At 46.3% G+C, this 19,849-nt stretch overlaps 2 protein-coding genes and 1 long non-coding RNA gene across 11 annotated transcripts in view; 1 reads left to right on the top strand and 2 right to left on the bottom strand.

The window, feature by feature from the left end:
- The window catches only part of DVL1 (dishevelled segment polarity protein 1), a 69,973-nt gene extending 68,549 nt beyond the window's left edge, over positions 1-1,424 (bottom strand). For 2 of the 7 annotated variants that reach the window (XM_071766685.1, XM_071766690.1), the window contains exon 1: positions 889-1,411. In XM_071766685.1, the coding sequence (XP_071622786.1) occupies positions 889-1,058 (170 nt within the window). In that variant the 5' untranslated portion in view covers positions 1,059-1,411. Of the gene's footprint in view, positions 1-888 lie in introns of all 7 variants that reach the window. The other 5 variants (XM_071766691.1, XM_071766683.1, XM_071766684.1 and 2 more) reach the window with 5 other exon arrangements.
- Positions 869-7,554, top strand: LOC139806701 (uncharacterized). The gene is made up of 3 exons (XR_011730325.1): positions 869-1,007; positions 2,654-2,757; positions 3,301-7,554. It is a non-coding gene; the product is annotated as an uncharacterized lncRNA (long non-coding RNA).
- A 2,494-nt stretch (positions 7,555-10,048) lies between these two features.
- Positions 10,049-19,849, bottom strand: part of MXRA8 (matrix remodeling associated 8) — a 27,503-nt gene continuing 17,702 nt past the window's right edge. For all 3 annotated transcript variants that reach the window (XM_071766697.1, XM_071766699.1, XM_071766698.1), the window contains 6 exons: positions 18,503-18,961; positions 13,846-14,004; positions 12,957-12,987; positions 11,958-12,034; positions 11,337-11,414; positions 10,049-10,441 (listed from right to left, as the gene is read on the bottom strand). In XM_071766697.1, coding sequence (XP_071622798.1) covers positions 10,416-10,441; positions 11,337-11,414; positions 11,958-12,034; positions 12,957-12,987; positions 13,846-14,004; positions 18,503-18,961 — 830 coding nt within the window. In that variant the 3' untranslated portion in view covers positions 10,049-10,415. The remainder of the gene's footprint in view (positions 10,442-11,336; positions 11,415-11,957; positions 12,035-12,956; positions 12,988-13,845; positions 14,005-18,502; positions 18,962-19,849) is intronic.

Raw genomic sequence — 19,849 nt, 5'->3', positions numbered from 1 at the left:
AAAGGATTAATACATTCTGAAAGTTACCATCTAGCAAACTGTCAAACGGATTTGTATTGGTTTATTTCATTATGGCTGTAAACAAGCCCGGTGGCATGCAACCCACATGTGTGTGTGCTGAAACTGGAATGATGTTAAATATCCTGTAGCTCCACTCAGAAACGTGGCCTACAACCATCACAGAGGTCGTTTCAAAGTCTGGCTCTTTCCCTGCACTCCAGGCCAGCAGAACGTACTGGGAAGAAAGCAGCAGCCCCTCTATCTGACACCGAGGCAGACCCAGCAGAACACCCGGGCACAAGGCTTCACCTCCAGCACATCTTCAGCCCGACCCTGCTGGGCTCTCCACAAACCCCCGGCTCCTGTCACAAGCCTCACCCCTACACGGTGACAGCTGCGCCCGCCGCTCACCCCCACTCCGGCCCGGTCCAGCGGGAGCTCCGGGGACACCGGAGGGGACAGGAGGCCCTCTCGCCGGGGGGGAGCCCGGTTGGGGCTGTCAGCTCCCGGGGCGGGGGTTCCGTCGGCCGGATTGAAAACGGCGAAGACGGCAGCGCCGATCCTTTCGCCCGGGCCGGGCCGGGTCGAGTTGGGTCGGGCCGGGCCGCCATGTTCTAGCGGCAGCGCTGTCGGCTTCCCCCGGGTGCCGGCGGGGCCTAGCGCCGAACGGGCGCCGCAACGCTCGGCGGGCAGGGCCGCACCCGGCCCCGGCACGACCCGGGGGCTGCGGAGAAGCAGGTGTCTGGAGCTCGGGGCTGAGGGAAGGCTCAGAGCCCTCCCCTCGGCTGTCAGCGGGAAGGGGCGAGGAGAGGAGGGGCAGGGACCGCCGCACCCCACCACCCCCCGGCCCCGGCACAGGCGGCCCCCCGCGGGCCGTGATCCGCTCACCCGAAATCCTGGTCCATGGACTTGAAGAAGAACTTGTAGGTGTGGACGGGCCGGTTGCTGAGGACATTTTTGAAATCGGCCAGAGTGACTTTTTCCGGCGGGACGGGCAGCTTCACCAGGTAAGGGGTCTCCTCCTCGTCTATGTGGTAAATTATTTTAGTCTCCGCCATGGGAGAAAGGGGAAAGGGGAAACAGAAAGAAGCCGACCCGGGGGCCTCCGCCACCGCTCGGCTCCTCTCACGGCCTCCGTCCCGGAGCCGCCCCCGACAGGAAAGGAGCTCCCAGCACCCGGGAGCCGCCGCGGCGCAGGGCCTCGTCGGCCGGGATTTCCCTCCCTGCACTGCTCTCTAGCTGCCCGACTCGGGAACGGCAGCTCGCCGTCGCCCGCCCCTCCTGCATCCTCTTTGCCCGCCGCCTTCCTCCCCCCCACCACCCCCGGCCCTCCTCTTCCCGCCGCTCCCGGCAGCGAACCGGGGGTCGCGGCCTCCCCCTGACCTGAGGGATGCGGTGAGGGGGAGCAGAAGAGGGGTGGGGTGGGGGGGGGCAGGGATAGCCGCCCTCCCGCACAACGCCCCCTGCCGGCGCGGCGGCAACAGCGAAAGGGATGGGTTCGGGGGGAGCTGCGAGTCGGCACCGAGGAGGGGCTCGGGGGCAACCCAGGAGGGGTTCGGGAGGAACACCCGCCGTTCCCCGTCTCGCCGCTCCCCGTCCCCCCCTTTCTGCCTCGTCCCAGGTGGCGGGGAGTTGGGGTGTCAAGGGGGAGAGGCCCTGATGCTTCGCCCCCCCCTCACCTTTAGGGCAGTGGTCCTCAGAAAATGGTTCTGGTTGGACCCAGCACTGCCAAGGCCACCACGAAATCATGGGACTCAGCACCATATCAAAACGCCTCCTGGGATGGAGACCTTGAAATGCCTCCAGGGATGGAGACCCCACCACTGCCCTGGGCAGCGTGGGCCAGGGTCTGAAAAACCCTTTCAGGGAACAAGTTTGTGTTCATATGTATGTATATTTATTATATTTTTGTATTGCATCGAAATTCTGGCCTTCCAAAGGAACAGGAGGGAAGGTGCTCAGTGCTTGCTCCTTGCTATAGCATCACAGAACAGTTTGGGTTGGAAGAGACATTACAGATGTAGTGATAGGGCAATTGGCTTAAACTGGAAAAGGGGAGATTTAAACCAGATATTAGGAAGGAATCACTGAGGGTGGTGAGACCCTGGCTCAGGTTGCCCCATCCCTAGCAGTATTGAAGCCCAGATTGGATGGGGCTTGGAGCAACCTGGGCTGGTGGGAGGTGTCTGGGGTTGCTTAGATGATCTTTAAGGTCCTTTCCAACCCAAACCATTCCATCATCATTCATTTCCAACCCAGAGCGCTCCAAGCCCAATCCAACCAAAAAAGCCACTTTCCCATTCCATCTCCCTCTGTGCACAAACCCAGCTTTGGCTCCTTTTAATGTCAACCGTGATTTATCAGAGTGCAACATGCACAAGATGCTCAGTAGAAGCATCATTGTCTTTGGCCAAAGGAAAATACTTGTCATCCCAATAAATATTCCCAAAGGGTTATAGAAACACTGATAGTTGCCTGGCAGCTCTCTCCTTAATTTCTCCTTCTAGGAATTAATAAACTCTTTCCAAGAACAGACCCCTAGGCATTGTACAAAGGTGTCAGTGTCCCTTATCCACATGGCAAGAGGAAAAGGGAGGCATGTTACTATATGTATACTCTGTTAGTAAAGCTTTATATTCCAACTCTTCACCAGGTGCAAGATCCATTCTCTCCAATGTATTTCTGTGCCAGATGGGCAGAGCACTGGCTGGGGCTGCACCACTGTAGAGCTGAGGCTGGAAGACTGCTGTATTTCAGGTATCTCAAGAATTCGGGCTCCCCTGTGGACTGATTCCTTTTGTGTTTCCTGAGAATTGAAATGGGTTCTGTTTAAGCTCATGGATTCTCTGCAGATCATGAAATTTTCCACAGTGCAGCTGGCTTCTCAGCAGCTTATGCTAATAAGGGAGCAGAGACACATTTGTGGCTCAGGAGAAATTGCTTTTAATAGCTGCTTCGATGGAAGCCTGTGGGCACCCAGCCCATTGAGGTGCTTGGCATGGAGCAAGCTTTAGACTTGGGAATTTCACTAAAGAGCAAGAGTCACTGTTCAACATCACCTGGTGAGACAGGTATATTTTGGAGCACACAGTCCAGAGAAAAATCTTTAGAGTGTTGTATTTTGCAGGTGATGTGTTTGGGATGAGTTCACCTTTCTTTCTAGAAATCCCAAAAAAATGACAGCCAGAAAATGAAGATTTTGGAGCAGTGTGCTTAGATCTCAAGGAATCTTTTGTTCATTAAAAAATACTTCTTCAGGAAAATCCCAAGCTAATGACATCCTCTCTTTCTCCATTTCAGAGAAAGTGGACATACACTCCTCAAAACATTCAGCTGCTCACAGCTCAGAGGCTGAATTACCTGTGACACCAGAATGATTTTTCTCCCAGCAAAAAACAGAGGAGCCAATTGTGTCAAAGGATGCCAAAAGCTCTGTTAATATTAATGCTATTTATTCTTTTTGATTTACTGGAAGTTTAATCATTGCCAGCTCCCAGAACCCACCAGCTGCAATACTGCTTCCAGAGCCAAACTCTCCCATGCAGAGCCAGATCTGGGCACCTCTCTACCAATGGTGTGGTTAATCCACAACTCAACAAGACTTACAAGTATTGAGAAATCAAAACATCATCAACTATCTGCTGTCATTTCTAGTATAGGGAAGCAATTGCAAAATCATGTTCACTGGGGTGCATCAACTCCAGTGTTTTGCTCATCTGCTGACATTCACACCCCTCATCACTGCTGAACTTGACTGCCTCTATCATCATCAAACAAGATAAAGATAAGCAGCAAAGCAGAGGCATGGCCTTAGTCTTCATAACCAGTGATTCAGTACTGCTCTAAGTCAGGGATGACCAACAGAGAACACTTCAAAGAGCCAAGAGTGGTAACCACTGATGGTTAGTGTCACTGCTCAGTTTTGGAAGTCTGATAGAGTAGGGCACAAAGTACTAAAGATTTCTGGAAAGTTATGCATTCAACTTTGTCCTGCACGTGTGCACAGGCACATGCTACAGTTTTGCAAGCATCCAAGAATCCTCTTGGTACGGGAAATATGCCATGAATCCATCAACCCTACCACACACAAGAACCTTGGAGTCAGACTGGGGAAGGCTTCCTTTGTCAGGACTGTAAGGTAACTGGAGTACAAGATGTATTTTCCAAAATGCTGAGTTTTATGTAGTTTTTGCAGTATGAAACCCAGGGAAAACATTATCATCCAACCCTTTGGTCTCTTCAGGCCATACTTAATGACCTCCTGAATTCTTCAACAGCCCAGGTGGTATCCACACAAAGACTAAATCTACAAAGAGCTCTGTTCTCCCTTTGCTTTCACTTTTGACAACTGAAAATTTAATGAGTTGTATAGTTGTCAGATGACTACCTTGGAATGGACATGATAAGACTGGATCTGTGACTCACAAAAAAAAAAAAAAAAAATCCTCTGTCCCCATAAAGCACAGAAAAGAAGAGATAATCCACTTTCATGTTGCCATCAAATCACAAGCTAATTCAATTAAAAAGCAAACACAGGAATGCAGAACACACCACTTTAGCAAACCTCTGGTCCACCAGGGCTAATATCTTGCTTCTTGCAGAGTTCAGGCCTTAACACTCCAGTGAAAAATAAATAGAAGGCATCAAATCTCTTCCTATTAGTGCTGTGCTCCCCGTGACAGAGCAAATAGTCTTGCTGACCCCTGCAGGGAGCAGATAGTATCCTGAGGCATAAAAGCTGCTCACCCTTTTCTTCATTTATATAGCAATGCACTTCATTACAACATAGAGAATAAGCAAGCCATTTTAAAAAGCCATCTGTGAATTATAGTCATGGCTGTTGCTTGTCTCAATGAATTCAGAAAGCTCCTCACACTGGGTGCTGAGCACGTAAGTCTTTGTTTAAAGAGATTTGATGACAAAAGGAAAACCAAAGCTCTGAGAACACCAACACTCTACCAAAGCTGTGACTTGGGACCCACTCTGAGGTTTCAGGGGTATTTTTAATCCACCTGCACAAATGTATTTGTAAAAGAACAAAATCACCTTTTACTGGGAGGATTATTTCTTTGCAAGAGTCAGCCACTCATGTCAACAAAACCATGGTTGACTATGAGTATCTTCATGTGGATAGTCAACCCTGGGACAGGAAAATGTCTGTTTTCCTTTGTTCCACACAGCAGGATCCATGTGGCTGGCACCCCTGCAAGCTTCCCATCATTTACAGCTATCTATGCCACTTGTAGGACTGATGGTCCCTACAAAGAACTCATTAGCACAGATATTTTCAAAACTGAAGTGAGAACACCAGGGAACCTTCCTTAGGGACTGGAATCACAGTAATGACCTAGAGACACAAAATCTGAGTTGCCAAAGTACTTAGCCCCATCAGCGGGGAAAAAAAATCACTGCTTAAAATTCAGATGCTGTAGGCTGGTCGGGATACATCATCAGGATGCAAACCAAGGCAGTTTGCACTACTCATGGTCTAAAAGATCTGCAGGGTTGGTTTGTTTTGGGGTTTTTTTTCCTTTTATTCTTCCTCTCTGTGCAGCAGACCTTGGGCACGGTCAGGCTGTGGCAGAAGAAGAAAATAAAGACATCAAACACTAGAGGGAGGCAGAAGGCTTTCAGTCCAGCAATCTGCTCCCAACCCCTGGGGCAGCACTCCCCAGGGCTTCCACTGCCACCGGATTCAAATACAAATCAACCTGGGGTGAGGAAATCAATAGAGTATTTTCAGTGGCATTTCCAAACCCCCAATTGTTACTGAACCACGTATGAAAACTCAACACTTCCACACTTGTTCTAGAGCCATCTTAGTGCCAGTGATAGAGAACCAGTCTCTATTGCACACGTACACTTTTGGCAGTGCTAAGCATTTTCAAATATTTTCAAAGGATGTACACCTCATCCATGAGTTCAGAGGGTTGGTCCCAGCTCCTACTCATCCTAACTCACTCTATTTTCTTTCTCCTAGGCCATTTTCTGGTTTCCCTACCTCTTCTTAGCACCTACAGCACTTTCTTTAAAGGTAAGAGCCACACTTGAAAGATCTCCCTGCAGCAATTGTGTTGAGAGCAGCTGATCTGCAGAGGGCCATACAGGTGTTTAGATACTTGACCTCTAGTGGAGTTTTTTTTGCTTAGGAATGCCTGTTTGGATCTTTATTCTTCTTCTCTTAGGTCTCCAGTGTTTTTTCTTCTCTTGAGAAATTTGTTGATGACTAGCCAGCCCCCCTCCACTGGTAGCACTCTCCCCAGACTAGGAGGCAGAAAGGCAAGGGGGACAATCTGGACTTAATTTCAGTCAAGCTGAAGACAATGAAAATATTTAATTTCAGTGGTCTGCAAAGCAGGCTCTGTGGTTAATAAATTAGCTTTTCCTTGTTTCCAGCTGCTTCCCTGGAAAATTAGACCCATTGTCTAGAGACAGAGAAAAAAAACAAGATGCCCCAACAACAAATCACCAACAGTGGAGCTGTTGGCTGGAGCCTGCCAGCAGAGACCCAGTGTGCTGGCAGAAAGGAACAGGTTTAAAACATTAATGACCCAGCTCTTGCCAAGGCTGTGCAGTAAGACATCACTCTTCAGGATAACTGCAGAAATAAAGCTGCCTTTTTGCAGGCTCCCCCATGAAAAAGGGTTCAAGAGGGAAGCAGACCATTTGTAGATGCACAGTGTCAGGCAAGCCAATATTCCCCCAACAAAGAACAAATGTAGAAATCCAATGTGTGGCACATCAGACCAGCAAAATGGTGGCATCCTTGGCTTCCAGCAGCAACACTATTTGAAGATTTTTTTTTTTTTTTTTTTTTAATGGCCTGGTTTGTCTGGGACATTTAACAAGAAAAAAAAAAGAGTTAAGTTTAAATCTTAGAATATGCTGTTGAGTCAGATGTTGAGGTTTATTCAGAATAAATCTTAGTTTACTAAATGTAATTTTTTTAACACCTTTAGTGTCATACCCTGCTGCTTTGATCCTGCAAAATCTTGCACCTGCACTGTGCACCCAAGCTGTTGCCATCAGTGTCCCTGGAAGAACTCTCACGCCAACTGGGATCCTATTCAGTGGGACAGGAGCCCTCTAAGAGGGGAATGTGCAGAAAGAACTTTGCAAGGTGTTAGTTCTGCAAGGAAAAGGGGAATTTGGGCTGGAAGCAAAATATATCCTGTGCAGTCAACTATTCCAGCAGGATGTGTTATCTTCCCTTCTGGACCTGCAGAGTTATGTACTAGGAAGGAGCTGCCAGCCTACAGCTCTGATAGATGGCCTAAACTCCCTCTACAGCCACAGATCTGTTCATTATACAATACTTCTGGAGAGCTAAAATTTGTCTGTGGGCCCCATGACCAAGTTAAATGATGATGTCCTATGTGGAAACAATACTGCAAGTCTGGAATAACTTACTGCATCCAGTCTGCACTTTGTCAACACTTTAGGATGCTCTGAGATGAAACACTGCTTAGCTCTTGGGAAGAATTAGCTAATGCTGGCTAATAGCTTAGATATCATCTCCAAAGAGCAAGAAATAAAATCAACCTTAACTTGAAACTCCACTATATTCTCCTTTATTTCTTAAATGCTAGGAGAGTTACACGGAAATGATAAATGGTAAAAGTAACAATAATAATGAAAAATAATTCTATTACAACAAAGAAAAGAAACAAGCCTTATGGAAAAAATCCTCCTCTTGGTCTTGAAAGGACACTGTGCACACAGCTGAAAAGAGGGGGCTCTAGTTCCTCAGTTTTAACCCCTTTTAAGGAGTCACTGCCATACCCAGCAAGGACTTAACACTTCATACACTACCCTGAAAAGGATTTCCGTTTCTCTGCACTCATTGGGATACTATTGGTATAAAAACATTAGGGGTTATTATTGTTTTAACTAACTGAACATAAAATGCATGTTTGGGAAAGCAAGGTGTCTGTAACGAGGCAGAGCCTGCCAAGAGCCTGCTAGGTAGAGAAGTCCATCATGATGCAGCAACCCATGAGTACAGTCAGAGAACAACGAGGAGTAACTCAGGCAATGCACATTTACACACAGTGAAAAATTGTTTCTCCATGAGAGGCAAGTGGCTGCCCCAAGTGAGGGAAGGAACAAAAAGTGTATGGCAGGGTGAGAACAGAAACCAGTGGTCCTGCCACAGCCCTGTGGCCCACTGCAAATCTCATTTTCATGTGCAAGGTCAGCCACACAAACCTCATGCCAGTGCCAAAGACTGACAGAATACCAAATGCATATCTATAGGTTCTAAATGGCTTCTTGGCAGCATTTCAGGGCAAACAGCCTTTAATAATTCCTCTGTATTAGGAAATAAATAAACACAGCTCTTCAATTTAGTGCTCAACAGTTTGAGAGCAGAACTGGTTATCCAGCACTCTGGTCTGGATCTCTTTCAGCCAGAATTTTAACATACTAAATTACACACTGGATGTAGCAGGCTGCTTTCGGAAAACACTGTGCTGATCATCAGTCCAGTCACATAACAAACACCTCCCCTGAAGCAAAAAAGGTCATAATCTCAACTTGGACTCCCATCTTCATCAGTCTAGGGTGATACTGGCGTCTCTGACCATTACCAAATTCCAACTGCTGATCAAAGCAAGGATGAGGAACTCAAAGCTCTTCCTAGTGCTTGTTTCAGAGAATATATTAAAATTTTTCCCCTTAAGCTATTTTGCAGCCTAGAAGTCAAATAAAATATTTAAATGCCTCTGGAGTTTATGAGTAACCCCACTTTGAGCTGGTGTCTATATGAGCTATTTGAACTGGCAAGTAAAGATCTCCAACCTTTGACTCACAGACATGAAAGGGAGGGAGAAAGACATTAATGACAATTACTTGAGACTGTGCCACCCTGATGGAATAACCAGTGTAGCCTTCTGCACCTGCAGGAATGCAGCTTGGGTTTCAACCAGGTCCAGCCAAAGGCAGCCTATGAATGGCTGGCTGTCAGCTCTGGGGGACAGGCAGGCAAAGGGGGACCTGAGCCCAACCCCAGACCCTCCTCTCCACCAGTCATAGCTCTGCCCAATCTGAGCACTTTTGTAGGGCTGAATCTGAAGTGAAGGTAAAGGCAGTTCATTGAAGATCACAAAAACTGTGCTGAGAGCAGTGGAAGGGCTAAGCAAACTAAAAGATAAGGACCTGCCCTGCTGTAGCTTGGGAGGATTCACCTCCACCTCTACTGTTATAGTTTATTATTAATATTCCTAGTATTTAAAGGCACTAAGGGTTCCCAACATATTTATTCTTTATCATAGTCATCACTAACAGAAGTATTAACACCTATAAAAATCAATATGGTCCATTTTCTACTCCTATAAAAAGTGTGTGTGAAGTACTGATGTCCTAGCTTCTGAACAGACAACAGAGCCCTTCTGGTACCCAGAGCCCACCACACTCTGGGCAGAGCCAGGGAGCTGAACATCAGGAGAAGCTGCTCCTTTTAACCATCTGTCTACCTGTTCTGTGATCATACCTTGGTTTTGATGTGCACACAAGATCTGTGTGGCCTGGATCCACCCAAGGACTGCAGGAAAAATCACATTCCAGATTTCACACAGGACTTTAGCCCTCTCCATAGTATTTCTGGTTCTGATCTAACTGAGACTGGTATTACAGCACTGTAACTCCATCAACTTCAGCTGAAAGTGTCTGCTCATGCCAAATTTGATCTGGTCTGCACTGAAACAAAAACAAATCAAACAATAATCTTAGCTGGAGAGAGAGAGAGAGAGGTTTCCAGAGCTCTTTGGGGCTGATCCAAACCCTACCCCTTGGTTGTGTGCCTCCCTTTCCCCTGTAACATGAGGATACTGACATTTGCCCACTGATAAAATGAGGTATTTGGTATTTCCATTGTTGTCCATGAAGGGGTGTCCTCTTTGTACTTCACCTGGAATATGTAAAGTGCTACATGACAATTCTGCTTCTCCTGATTTATGCCAGCCTCTGAGAGATGACAGGCAGGCCTGGCTATTATTTTTCTGATGAAGACAGATGATGGAAAAATGCCTGCTATAAGGATGGCTCCAGATTAGCAGTGCAGGTTGGTTTATTAAAAGCAGTAACATCAAAGCAAAAGGCCTGCTGATTCAGCTCATAAAAATCATTGATGCATAAAACCAACAATAATATCAAGAAAGAAAAGGGGAATGGAAGACTGGGAGAACAAGAGAAGAAAAGGCAAAACCCAAACCCACCCTAAGTGCACACAAGACAGATGGTTTAACTCTTTCAAAAAGCATTTGCAAATATCCTTGTGCTCAGTGGGGAGAAAGTCTACATGAAAAAAAAAAAACGTATGGTAACTGGAGAGACATGATATTAAGAAAAGGCATCTCTCTTCCATTTATCTATCTTTGATTGAAGCTTCTGGTCCAGCCAGGAGCTTGGGAATGTCTTCATTTACAATATTCCTTCCTGAAATCTGAAAGCAAATTGAAATGGAGGTCAGTACCTGAAGAGAGACTTCAAACCATCCAAAGCAGCACATTGTTACATGGACCTTGCCATCTAGTGACAAGGGACCATTTGCAGCCAGCAACACCCCTAGTATGCTTTTCAAAAAGCCCACAGTGAGATATCCTGTGCATAAAGTATTGTGCAGATGATCTCTGCAGAATGCAAGCAAAAATAGTGTGAAAGCTCCATCACAAATAGCAGGTCTGAAGCAACTCATTGTTTCTCCAGACCAATCCCATCTTAATTATCATTTCAGTCACCTTTATTATAATCTAAATTCATATGAAATGAGTCCTGGAACCTAATAACTTTGTACAAGCACTTCTTGACAAAAGTATGACTCTACAAACTGAGGCTTAATACTCAGGACTCGTATTGGATAAGCAAAAGCAGATTCAGCTCCTAGAGATGGAGAGTTGTTTGCTTTTGTTGGATGAAGTAAGTGGCTGCCCATTGCCCATAAATTAATTCAACTCAAACTCTCTCTTCTGCAGTGTTTTGCTCTCACATACCACGCCAGGACATTTTTGAGATCCATCTCCCTCTGAGGTTACAATCCAAAATGCACTATTCCAGCCCTGCAAGGCATTCTTTTTCCAATAAAGAAAAATTCTATTTGTGCCACGCCAGAAGTTTTTAAAAGCTTAATCACTACTTGCATCTTGTGGCTCCATGATGAAAGGATAGGAAGGGAACCAGCTTCTCATTCCTGCTGTCATTTTTCATCATAATGTTTATCATTTCTCCTTCAGCTGTGGCTTGGGCAGCACACTCCTAAACTGTCTTCTGCCCTCCTCCCTCCTCCAACCCATCAGAAGGCTCCTACAGCCACCAATTAGGTTGAAAAAGGTCATTATTACCTTTGTCTAAATCAATGTTCTTTGCTGGGAAGCTTCTGGCTTGCTCGGCCTTCTCCTTCAGGATGTTGTTTTTGTAATCTGTGTAAGGGATAAGCACAGTTCAGACAGCCATGAGAACATTCAAAGCAAACAAAGCTTTACAAGCAAGGTGGACACATGTGATGGGCCCTTCCTCGAAGCACTCTGGGCCTGGCATCTCCAGATCTCTTGAAGTAACTCATGGAGTTACTCATCCACTCAGCAGGGAAAGGAAAGCTGCTACAACTTAATTTTTGCCCCTGGCATTAATCAGTTATGCATACTTCAGTTTCCTACTCCTCAGTCTTCATCTCCCTCTACATTGTTTTGCATTCATTCAGAGTTTGGCTTTTAGGTGCATGTCAAGGAACCCCAAAAACTCCAGGGAAAACACAAGAACTGTACCTTGCTACTGACCGATCTCATCAATCAGCCTCTAGTTAGAAGTCAAGACTGCTTGCACAGACTTGTGGCTTGAGATTCTCAAAGTCACCATTAAATCAAATTAAATTAGGAGGTTCAGGCATTTAGATGCCCATTTTGAAATGCCATTAGAAAATCCTCAGTTATAACAACTGAGAATGGTTGCTAGTTGATACGTACCCAGCCTGATGTCTTCACCTTTGCACTGAGTCAGATCTGTTGTGTCAACAGTAAATTCTTTAAGATTTACATCCTTCCTGAGAAAGAAATAACAAAATTATATTGTCACATCCTTTCATAATTGGCTCCTTTCACACTTCTTCAAAATAACTTTTCTGATGCTACTTCAGATAATTTAATTTACAATGTTTATTTGCCATGTATCTGGAGGAAAGCTGAAAGAAAAATCCACACAGGACTTAATTCTCTATGAAGAATGGTTTTCACAGCAATCCTTACAGGATCCTTCCTGGTTTCTACTTTTGTGGAGAAAGCACAGCAGGCAGATGACAGCCTTGGCAGCAATGTACACAGGTACTTTTCCTGTCTTTGCCTCCAACCTATCAAACAGATTTCAGAAGGTTCTACTGCTTACCAGTGAAGCTGGTTCTCATCTCTTCCTTTTCCTGCCTGTTCTATTAACACCTTTAGATCTCTAGCTCTTTTTTCCCCATGTGCTTGTCTGAGCTAAGAACAATGGGGAGACAACCTGTACTGGAGCATGTTCAGCTCTTCCACTTTGGTAACACAGAATAAAATCTATCTCAGCTTCACAATCTTGGCTCCAATCTCACTGTAGGGTTTTACAGGAGACAAGCATGATCTGCAACTCAATTCCCAAAGCAGAAGAGGGAGAAATGCAATTGCCAAGTCAGCCTTACAAACCTTTCTCTCCTTCCATACTTTGCCAGCATGGAAGTTGCTCCCTGATACACAACTGTTTGGTGAGTGGATGTTCCTGGGAACATTACACTGCTAATGCTGGAGTGTAAAGCTGCAAAAGAATTGGTGGAAAGCAATGAATAAACTCTATCAAACAGCCTGTGCTTCACGTGGCTGTACTCAGACTAACCAGAGCCTCAGCTGTATTAGGCTCTTAATGACAGCTGAGGGTTGGGACCCATAAGTTTATTTTTCTGTGTTCTAATCATAGATAGCAGACCCTGAAATTATACTTACTCTCCATATTTCTTCACATTGTATTCATAACCTAAACAGGGAGAAGAAACAGAATAAGCTGTGCTATCCAGTCCAACCAACCCCTCCTGTGTAGCAGTGATTACAGCAACACCCAGTGCTCATTCACAGTGCTCCATATTGTGATGCTTACAATGACCACCTTCAATATCTCTCCAATACACAAGAATGAATTCAACTGTGTTCCACAGCCATGGGGAGCTTCCCTTGCCTCTACTCACCAGCTTTCCGATGGTTTTGACAGACCTATGGATGACCACCCACAGGAAACTGCAGTAACTATATTTCATTTCTTTCCACCTCCCATTTATTGCAAAAAATCTTACCCACACCTGTCATCTCTTGTGTGCACTTGCCCATGGCCAGCTCCTTGCTCAGGCCTGCATCCATCACATGCTACAGGTGCTGGTTTTCACCAGCCTCCCACAGGCCAGGTATCTAACCACACTCCTCTCTCACCCCACCCTGCAAGGAGTGATGAGCTCAGGCTCCTCTTTTCCAAGCCAAGATCTCAGCGTCCATTTATTCAATTACACTCAGAGTCCCCAGGCACAGGGAGTCCAGCAAGGACTTGGACATCATAGTTCTCTAAGGGCTGCATGTGGTGCTTCTGCTCTAAATAAATTCCACAGATAAAGAGCAACTATCTAGCAGTTCTAGTTTTCTTCTCCATACAACAGAGCAACTCAGCAAATCAAGGCCTGGACATTTTTACACCACATTAATGCATCCCTCAGCATCAGCACCTGCAAAGACTCCCCCCACCAGGTTGCTGGTTCTCCAGAAGTGGACCACTGCCTCCAGCGTGGTTCTTTGCAGAATCAGCTTTCCCCCCAGGCACTCCAGGGCTGGGGGCTCTGCCTGCACTCACCTCTCTGCCTGTGCTTGCGGGTGACCAGGACGATGACAATGAGGAGGACAATGAAGAGCAGCAGAGTTGCCAGGATGTAGCCCAGCTGCTGTAAGAAGTGCACCCGGCTCTCAGGGATGATGACATTTATAACGTTGTGGCCCCTGACAACATTTGGATCTGATGGCAGAGGAAAAGCAAAAAGCAGGCTGGTAATTGTCATTGGCATTCTAAGCAAAGCACATTCACACACAGGTCTGTGTGCAGACCCAAAAAAAAAGAGAGAACTCTGCTGAACTGTGTGCAGGAAAGGGAAAATGGCTGCATTACCTACAACATGCTGCACCTCTGCCAGGTGGAAGATGCCCCTGCTCTTCACAAGACCATTATACTTCCCAGGAGCACAAAGAATTAGCAGTGACTGCTGCACCTTGCTGCTGCCTGGCTAGCAGTGTGCTCTTGTTTATTTGCAGAGGGAAAGTCCAGCATGAAGCTGCACTAAACAGACCTGAGTTTTTCTGCACATGCACCATGCTGCCAAGGCTCCAGACAGCTCAAGTATGAAGGAGCCCCTCCCTGCCAAGGGTTATAATTTACAGACTGGGAAGAATTTTCAGTGCCAAAGAATGAGTTTCCTTTTGAATTAAAAAAAAAAAAAAAAAAAAAAAATCAATAAAATAAATAAAATTTAAAACCCACAAAGAAAAGCCAAGATTCCATCTGTGGGTGCAGCAACATTTCAGTTCCGGTAACTCAACACTCTTACGTGGAACATTTTTGTAGCTCTCAAATAAATAGGTCAATGTTTTAACACATATAAAGAGGAAGGGATTTGCAGTAGTTTGAGGAGCACACAAATCCAGCCCAGGCACAGAGATCAAGCCCATAGACACAATGTGCTGGGAGAGTGAGGCTTTTCTCTCCAAACCAGAGCAGAAAGTGATACCTTCTCTCCCTACCATGAACATTCACAGAGCTCCAGGCAAGAACCAGGGGGGAGCTCTGGCCCAGCATTCCCCTGGGAGCTGAACCCTGGAAATTAGGGAAAATCTGGGGAGAAATATCCCAAAAGCCACGGTACCATTTAGCAGATGTGTTCTAATGTGAGAAACATTGACATTTTTGCAACTGCTGGCATAGTGGCTGGTTCCAGTTAGTCAGGTAGTTGGTTTCCAGCATTTAAAAAGTCCAACTGACCATCAATAAAATCAAACAAGATGACAGTGGATTGAAATAAGCACTTTGAAACCAGAGATAATGGTTTGCTAATGCTAGCAGCAGCCCCAGAAAATCAAGAGGTTTTAGCATATGCCCTGTTGTGGTAGCCCAGCCCTCCTCTCCAGCAATACTCCACTTTTACTGGCACTGCTGGATGCTGTGTGCTTGCTGGCTATGGTGCCAGCATGAAAACTAGCATGTGTTTTTCACCACTGCTATGCTAAAAAATACCAGCCCAAAAAAACCACTTGCAAAGCTGCAAACAGTATACATGCCAGTTCTGCTTTAACAAATCTCTGGATCATGAAAGGCTTCTTCAGCAGCTGCCATAATGAGATGGAGAAACAGCAGAGCCACAAATCAAACATAAATGCATCCTATTCCTGGGCTTTTTGCTTTCCCACAGTACTGAAGGATGGGGTAGGTCCAGAGTTAAACTTCAGTCAACACTGGAGAGGTCACTGTAACAACACACAGTGCAAACACAGATTCAAAAACTTTGGGTCTCCTTGCCTTAATCAAATAATACTAAAAATCCTTATCATACTGGCATCCTTGGATGCTGCTTTGACACAGCATCACTGGTGGATTTCATCATGCATCACATCAGCAAGGCAGCAGACTACAGCCCATGTTATCTCAGGGAAACTGAGGCACAGCAGACTGTTTCAATTGCACCCAACAGATGAATGGCAGCACCCAGAAGAGCAGCACTAAGGTAACACAGAATGTCCTCCTCATCCTAGTGTTAGAATTTAAGCTCAGAGGTGATGGAGGTTTATTCCATGCCCATCTGCCTCCAACTCACTGGTGGGATCTGGTTTGACCACTGGAAAGTTTTAATGGTTGGAGTTAGAACAGAGGTGTCCTTTACATTACTTTACCAAAAGGACATGTTAATCTGCTGGGAAAAACAGAGCTTTTACAAAACTTTACAATTTACAACATTTTTACAAGTGCTGGGTATTTGTCCCATTTTCTTTCCAAGGCTGGCAAAGGCCTGAGAACAGCTCAGCAATAAGCATGAGACACAGCAGATGCTGTGCTTCAACTGCTTGCTCCAAAGCAAACTCAGAGTGAAAAAGGCACTGAATTAGGAGACATACACCACATTTCTCCTGCTGAGACTGAGAGCAGAATTGAGCTCATGCTTATATTCAAAACAGGATGAAGTTTCCTGTCTGGAAATGGCTCTGGGCCTTGGAGCTAAGCCAGAAACTATAGCTGCTTGCAGAAAAAGCTCATTGCTTTGCATTCCTTATCTCCTGACATTTAGTTTTGCCTGGATGTTATACCCCAGAAGTGTTCTATAGGGTTTTTTCGTGGCATGGGGCAGGATCTCAGCCTTTCCTGCCATCCACAAAAAGGGCAGGTCCCAGCAGGCTCCTCAGCAGCAGTGGGTTTGAAAAAGGCACCCGGATGTCTCAGCTCCTTTCACATTCCCATCAGCTCAGCACATTTTTGTGTGTGGTTCTGTCAGACCAGCTCAGTGTTCAGTACCCGTAGGGGACAAAGCTGTTTTAAGGCTGTTCTTTTTGACAGTGGAAATAGCTTTTCTCAGGAAGGCAAGTTCCCCCAGCACTGAGGGCACTACAGCCAAACTGAGACAGCTGTGGTGGGTAAAATTACTTGTTAGTTCTAACTTATGAGCAGGTAACTACTCAACAGCAACCAGGACAACATGCAGGAAGGAGAAGAATTAGTTTCTGGGTGGGCAACTCTGAAAACAAGATCCAGTTTCCATCTGCACAATGGGACCTGGATAGGGCTCAAGGGCTGCAGGCAAGGAGACCAGAATTTGTATGCCCTGGCCTCCACAGCAGCTCAGCTCCAACAGCCACCACACTTTAGTACCAACCTCAGTCCCACGGGGAAAGTTTAGGTTTCTGTGACTTGAAAAATCCAATTGCTAGAGAAGAATAGACCTATTTTTAAAATCTATGAAGCATGTCAAAAATCTGTAATAAGCAGCCAATAAATATTAAACCAAAATGCATATTTTTAAATGTTAATAAGGAACTATACCCAAAAGACTTAACAAAAAGAATTAAACCTGGGATTTTTATTTTATTTCTCTGCATGATGGTTTTTGAGTTTGGACAGGCTGTCAGATGATAGCTCACTGCAGTGGAAAATTGGTTTTAAAAAAACAAAACAAAACAGAAAAGCTGAGGGTGGAGTAAAATTCCTAGTGCTTGATTTTACAGTCTGGCATCTTGCACAACCTCAACACCCATGCAAAAGGGAGAGAATCTCTACCCTGGTGGAAACAGGGGCATGTTGGAACAGCAAAACCTGAGCAGAATCGATCTCTCCCTCACACCTTCTGTTCCATGAAAGCAGAACAGCTTGCTTGCCTTAGGGCATGTCAGTGTTGCAGAGGAGAACAGGCTGCAGAACTGCCCTGGAGCAAAGAAACCAGAAGCTGGACATGATGTCACTCCAGCCCTCCCAGCAGGGTAACTACCCCTGATGGGTGGGACACTCCTCTCCTGCTGCAGCACAGGGTTAAAGGAGCTCCACAGGGTCCTCTCTGCTATCCACTGCAGCTCCAGGTACACCCATGTCATGGGAACAGCTCAGGAACAACCAAGCCCACAAACTAGTGGTGAAGGAGGCAAGACCTCATCTGCTCTTCTGATCCTAAAGACAGGAATAGTCACAGATTCACAGAATCACAGACTGTTTAGGTTGGAAGAGACCTCCAAGATCATCCAGTCCAACCTGTGACCAACACCATAGTCTAAATGTTCCTGCCCCAACTGGGAGAAACTTTCATAAAGGAAACCTCTGTGTGGCACCTTCACTTCAGTGTCTCTGGTGCCTCTGCAGGACACTGGTTTGCCTTGGCCACGCTTCTCCCGCTGGCACTAAGTCAAGCACAAGCTCTGTGAGGAATGGCTGAGGGAGCTGGGGTTGTTTAGTTTGGAGGAGGGCTCAGAGGGGACCTCACCACTCTCTACAACCCCTGAAAGGAGGTTGTAGCCAGGTGGGGGTCAGTCTCTTCTCCCAGGCAGCCATCAGTAGGACAAGAGATGGCCTTAAGCTCTGCCAAGGGAGGTTTAGGTTAGATATTAGGAAGAAAATCTTTACAGAGAGGGTGATCAGGCATTGGAATGGGCTGCCCAGGGAGATGGTGGATTCTCCATCCGTGGAGGTTTTTAAGAGACTGGATGCGGCACTCGGTGCCATGGTCTAAGGGATCAAGGTTTGGACTTGATGATCTCAGAGGTCCTTTTCAACACGGATGATTCTGCAGACCACTGTGGGAGGACACAGACATTTTGGCATTTGCAACAGAGGTTCCTGAGCTGATGTTGGAGAATAAAGTGTCATATTCCTGCTTACTGAGCTCTTTAGAGCTCTAAGGTGCCATCATAGATACTCACCTCTTCCTTAACCATCTGCACATAGATAGTCACCTCTTCCTCAACCAGAATCACTTCCAGAGGCCACTTACCTACAGCTGGGGCAATGTTGTGAGTTGTGAGGTTCACCACCTTCTTCTCCCTCACCGGCTCTGTCACAAAGACTCTGTAGATCCTGCGCTCATGGAGGCCGCAGTAGTGATGGTGCAGGTGGCAGGAGTAGGTGCCCTCATCTGCACTTTCCAGCTGAGAAATCCTCAGGGAGAAGTCCCCCACGGCAAAGGCTGCGTCAGTGATGTTCATCTTCTGACGAAGGAAGAGAGGCCCGTAGGAACGGCACTCACCGGAGGCGTAGAGGTCGATGAGGCGGTCAGCGCGGTCATGAGGGACCCCTGGGGGCTGCCTGTCCCAGTGCACCACCTGCTGCTCCTCCTCACTGTGCCGCTCAGTCCAGATGTGGTTGTGGTTCACACAGGGGAGCATCACGGTGCTGCCTTCTGGGGCAACAATCACAGGCTTCTCCCCATCCCAGTACTCCTTCCCATCCTCAGCTGTGGAGGAGACAAACAACACAGGCTGTGGAGTTCACAACACAGGCTGTGGAGTTCACAACACAAGTTGTGGAACCTTGGTGCACGTATCTCCACTTGTCCTGTGGGACACCGAGGCACACCTCAGATTGCCCTTGGACCCTTCTATACATCCCCTCCAAAGGCCTTGAAATGCCATGGGTTTATATGCCCTGTTCACACCGATTTTAGCAGTCAGTAAAGAAATGCCACTTTTATCTTCCACATCCCAGATCAGAGCACTGAGCAAGATCACTTTCCTCCCCATACAACTGAGAGTTAATCCCTGGCTTCAGAAAGCAGGAAACTTATTCTCTCAACAGACTAAGAAGGGAACGAGAAGAACAGATTTCATCCTCAATATGCTGTACCTCAATTCTCCAAGCAGGAAATGCTTTTCTCTCCACAAATGCCCTAATTACTGGAGGAGTTCAAGCAGCACTGGTTTGCACTTTGTTCTTGAAAAGGAATAGCAGAACCACCAAAACACAGAGGAGCAGATGTGAGCTTGCAGGCGTGCCTGGGTGTTTTTATTGCAGAGAAGCTGTGAGAACAGCAGCAGAAGAGGTGCACTTCCACTCTCCCTTCAGCCCTTCCACAGCTTCCCAGCACAATCAGCCCCAGTAGCTTCACTTGTGCATTATACAAAGGTCAATTTAAATGACACTGTAAAGATTCAGGGGTGGCTCAGGCTGCAGTTGCCAACAGCCCTCAGAAGCTTGCTTTTAGAGCTGGAGTTAAGGTGTGGTAACTTGAGGAGGCTTTTTAGCCACAGAATGCTAAGAATAAGCTCACCAACCACTGTACAGGGCAGACCTTTGTGGCTAACCTGATTGAGGATAGATTATTACTAGGTATGTTCTACTGCTC

This window comes from Heliangelus exortis, chromosome 23, assembly GCF_036169615.1.
Source record: "Heliangelus exortis chromosome 23, bHelExo1.hap1, whole genome shotgun sequence".
NCBI classification, from domain to species: Eukaryota; Metazoa; Chordata; class Aves; order Apodiformes; family Trochilidae; genus Heliangelus; species Heliangelus exortis.
This window is presented reverse-complemented; position numbering and strand designations above follow the sequence as displayed.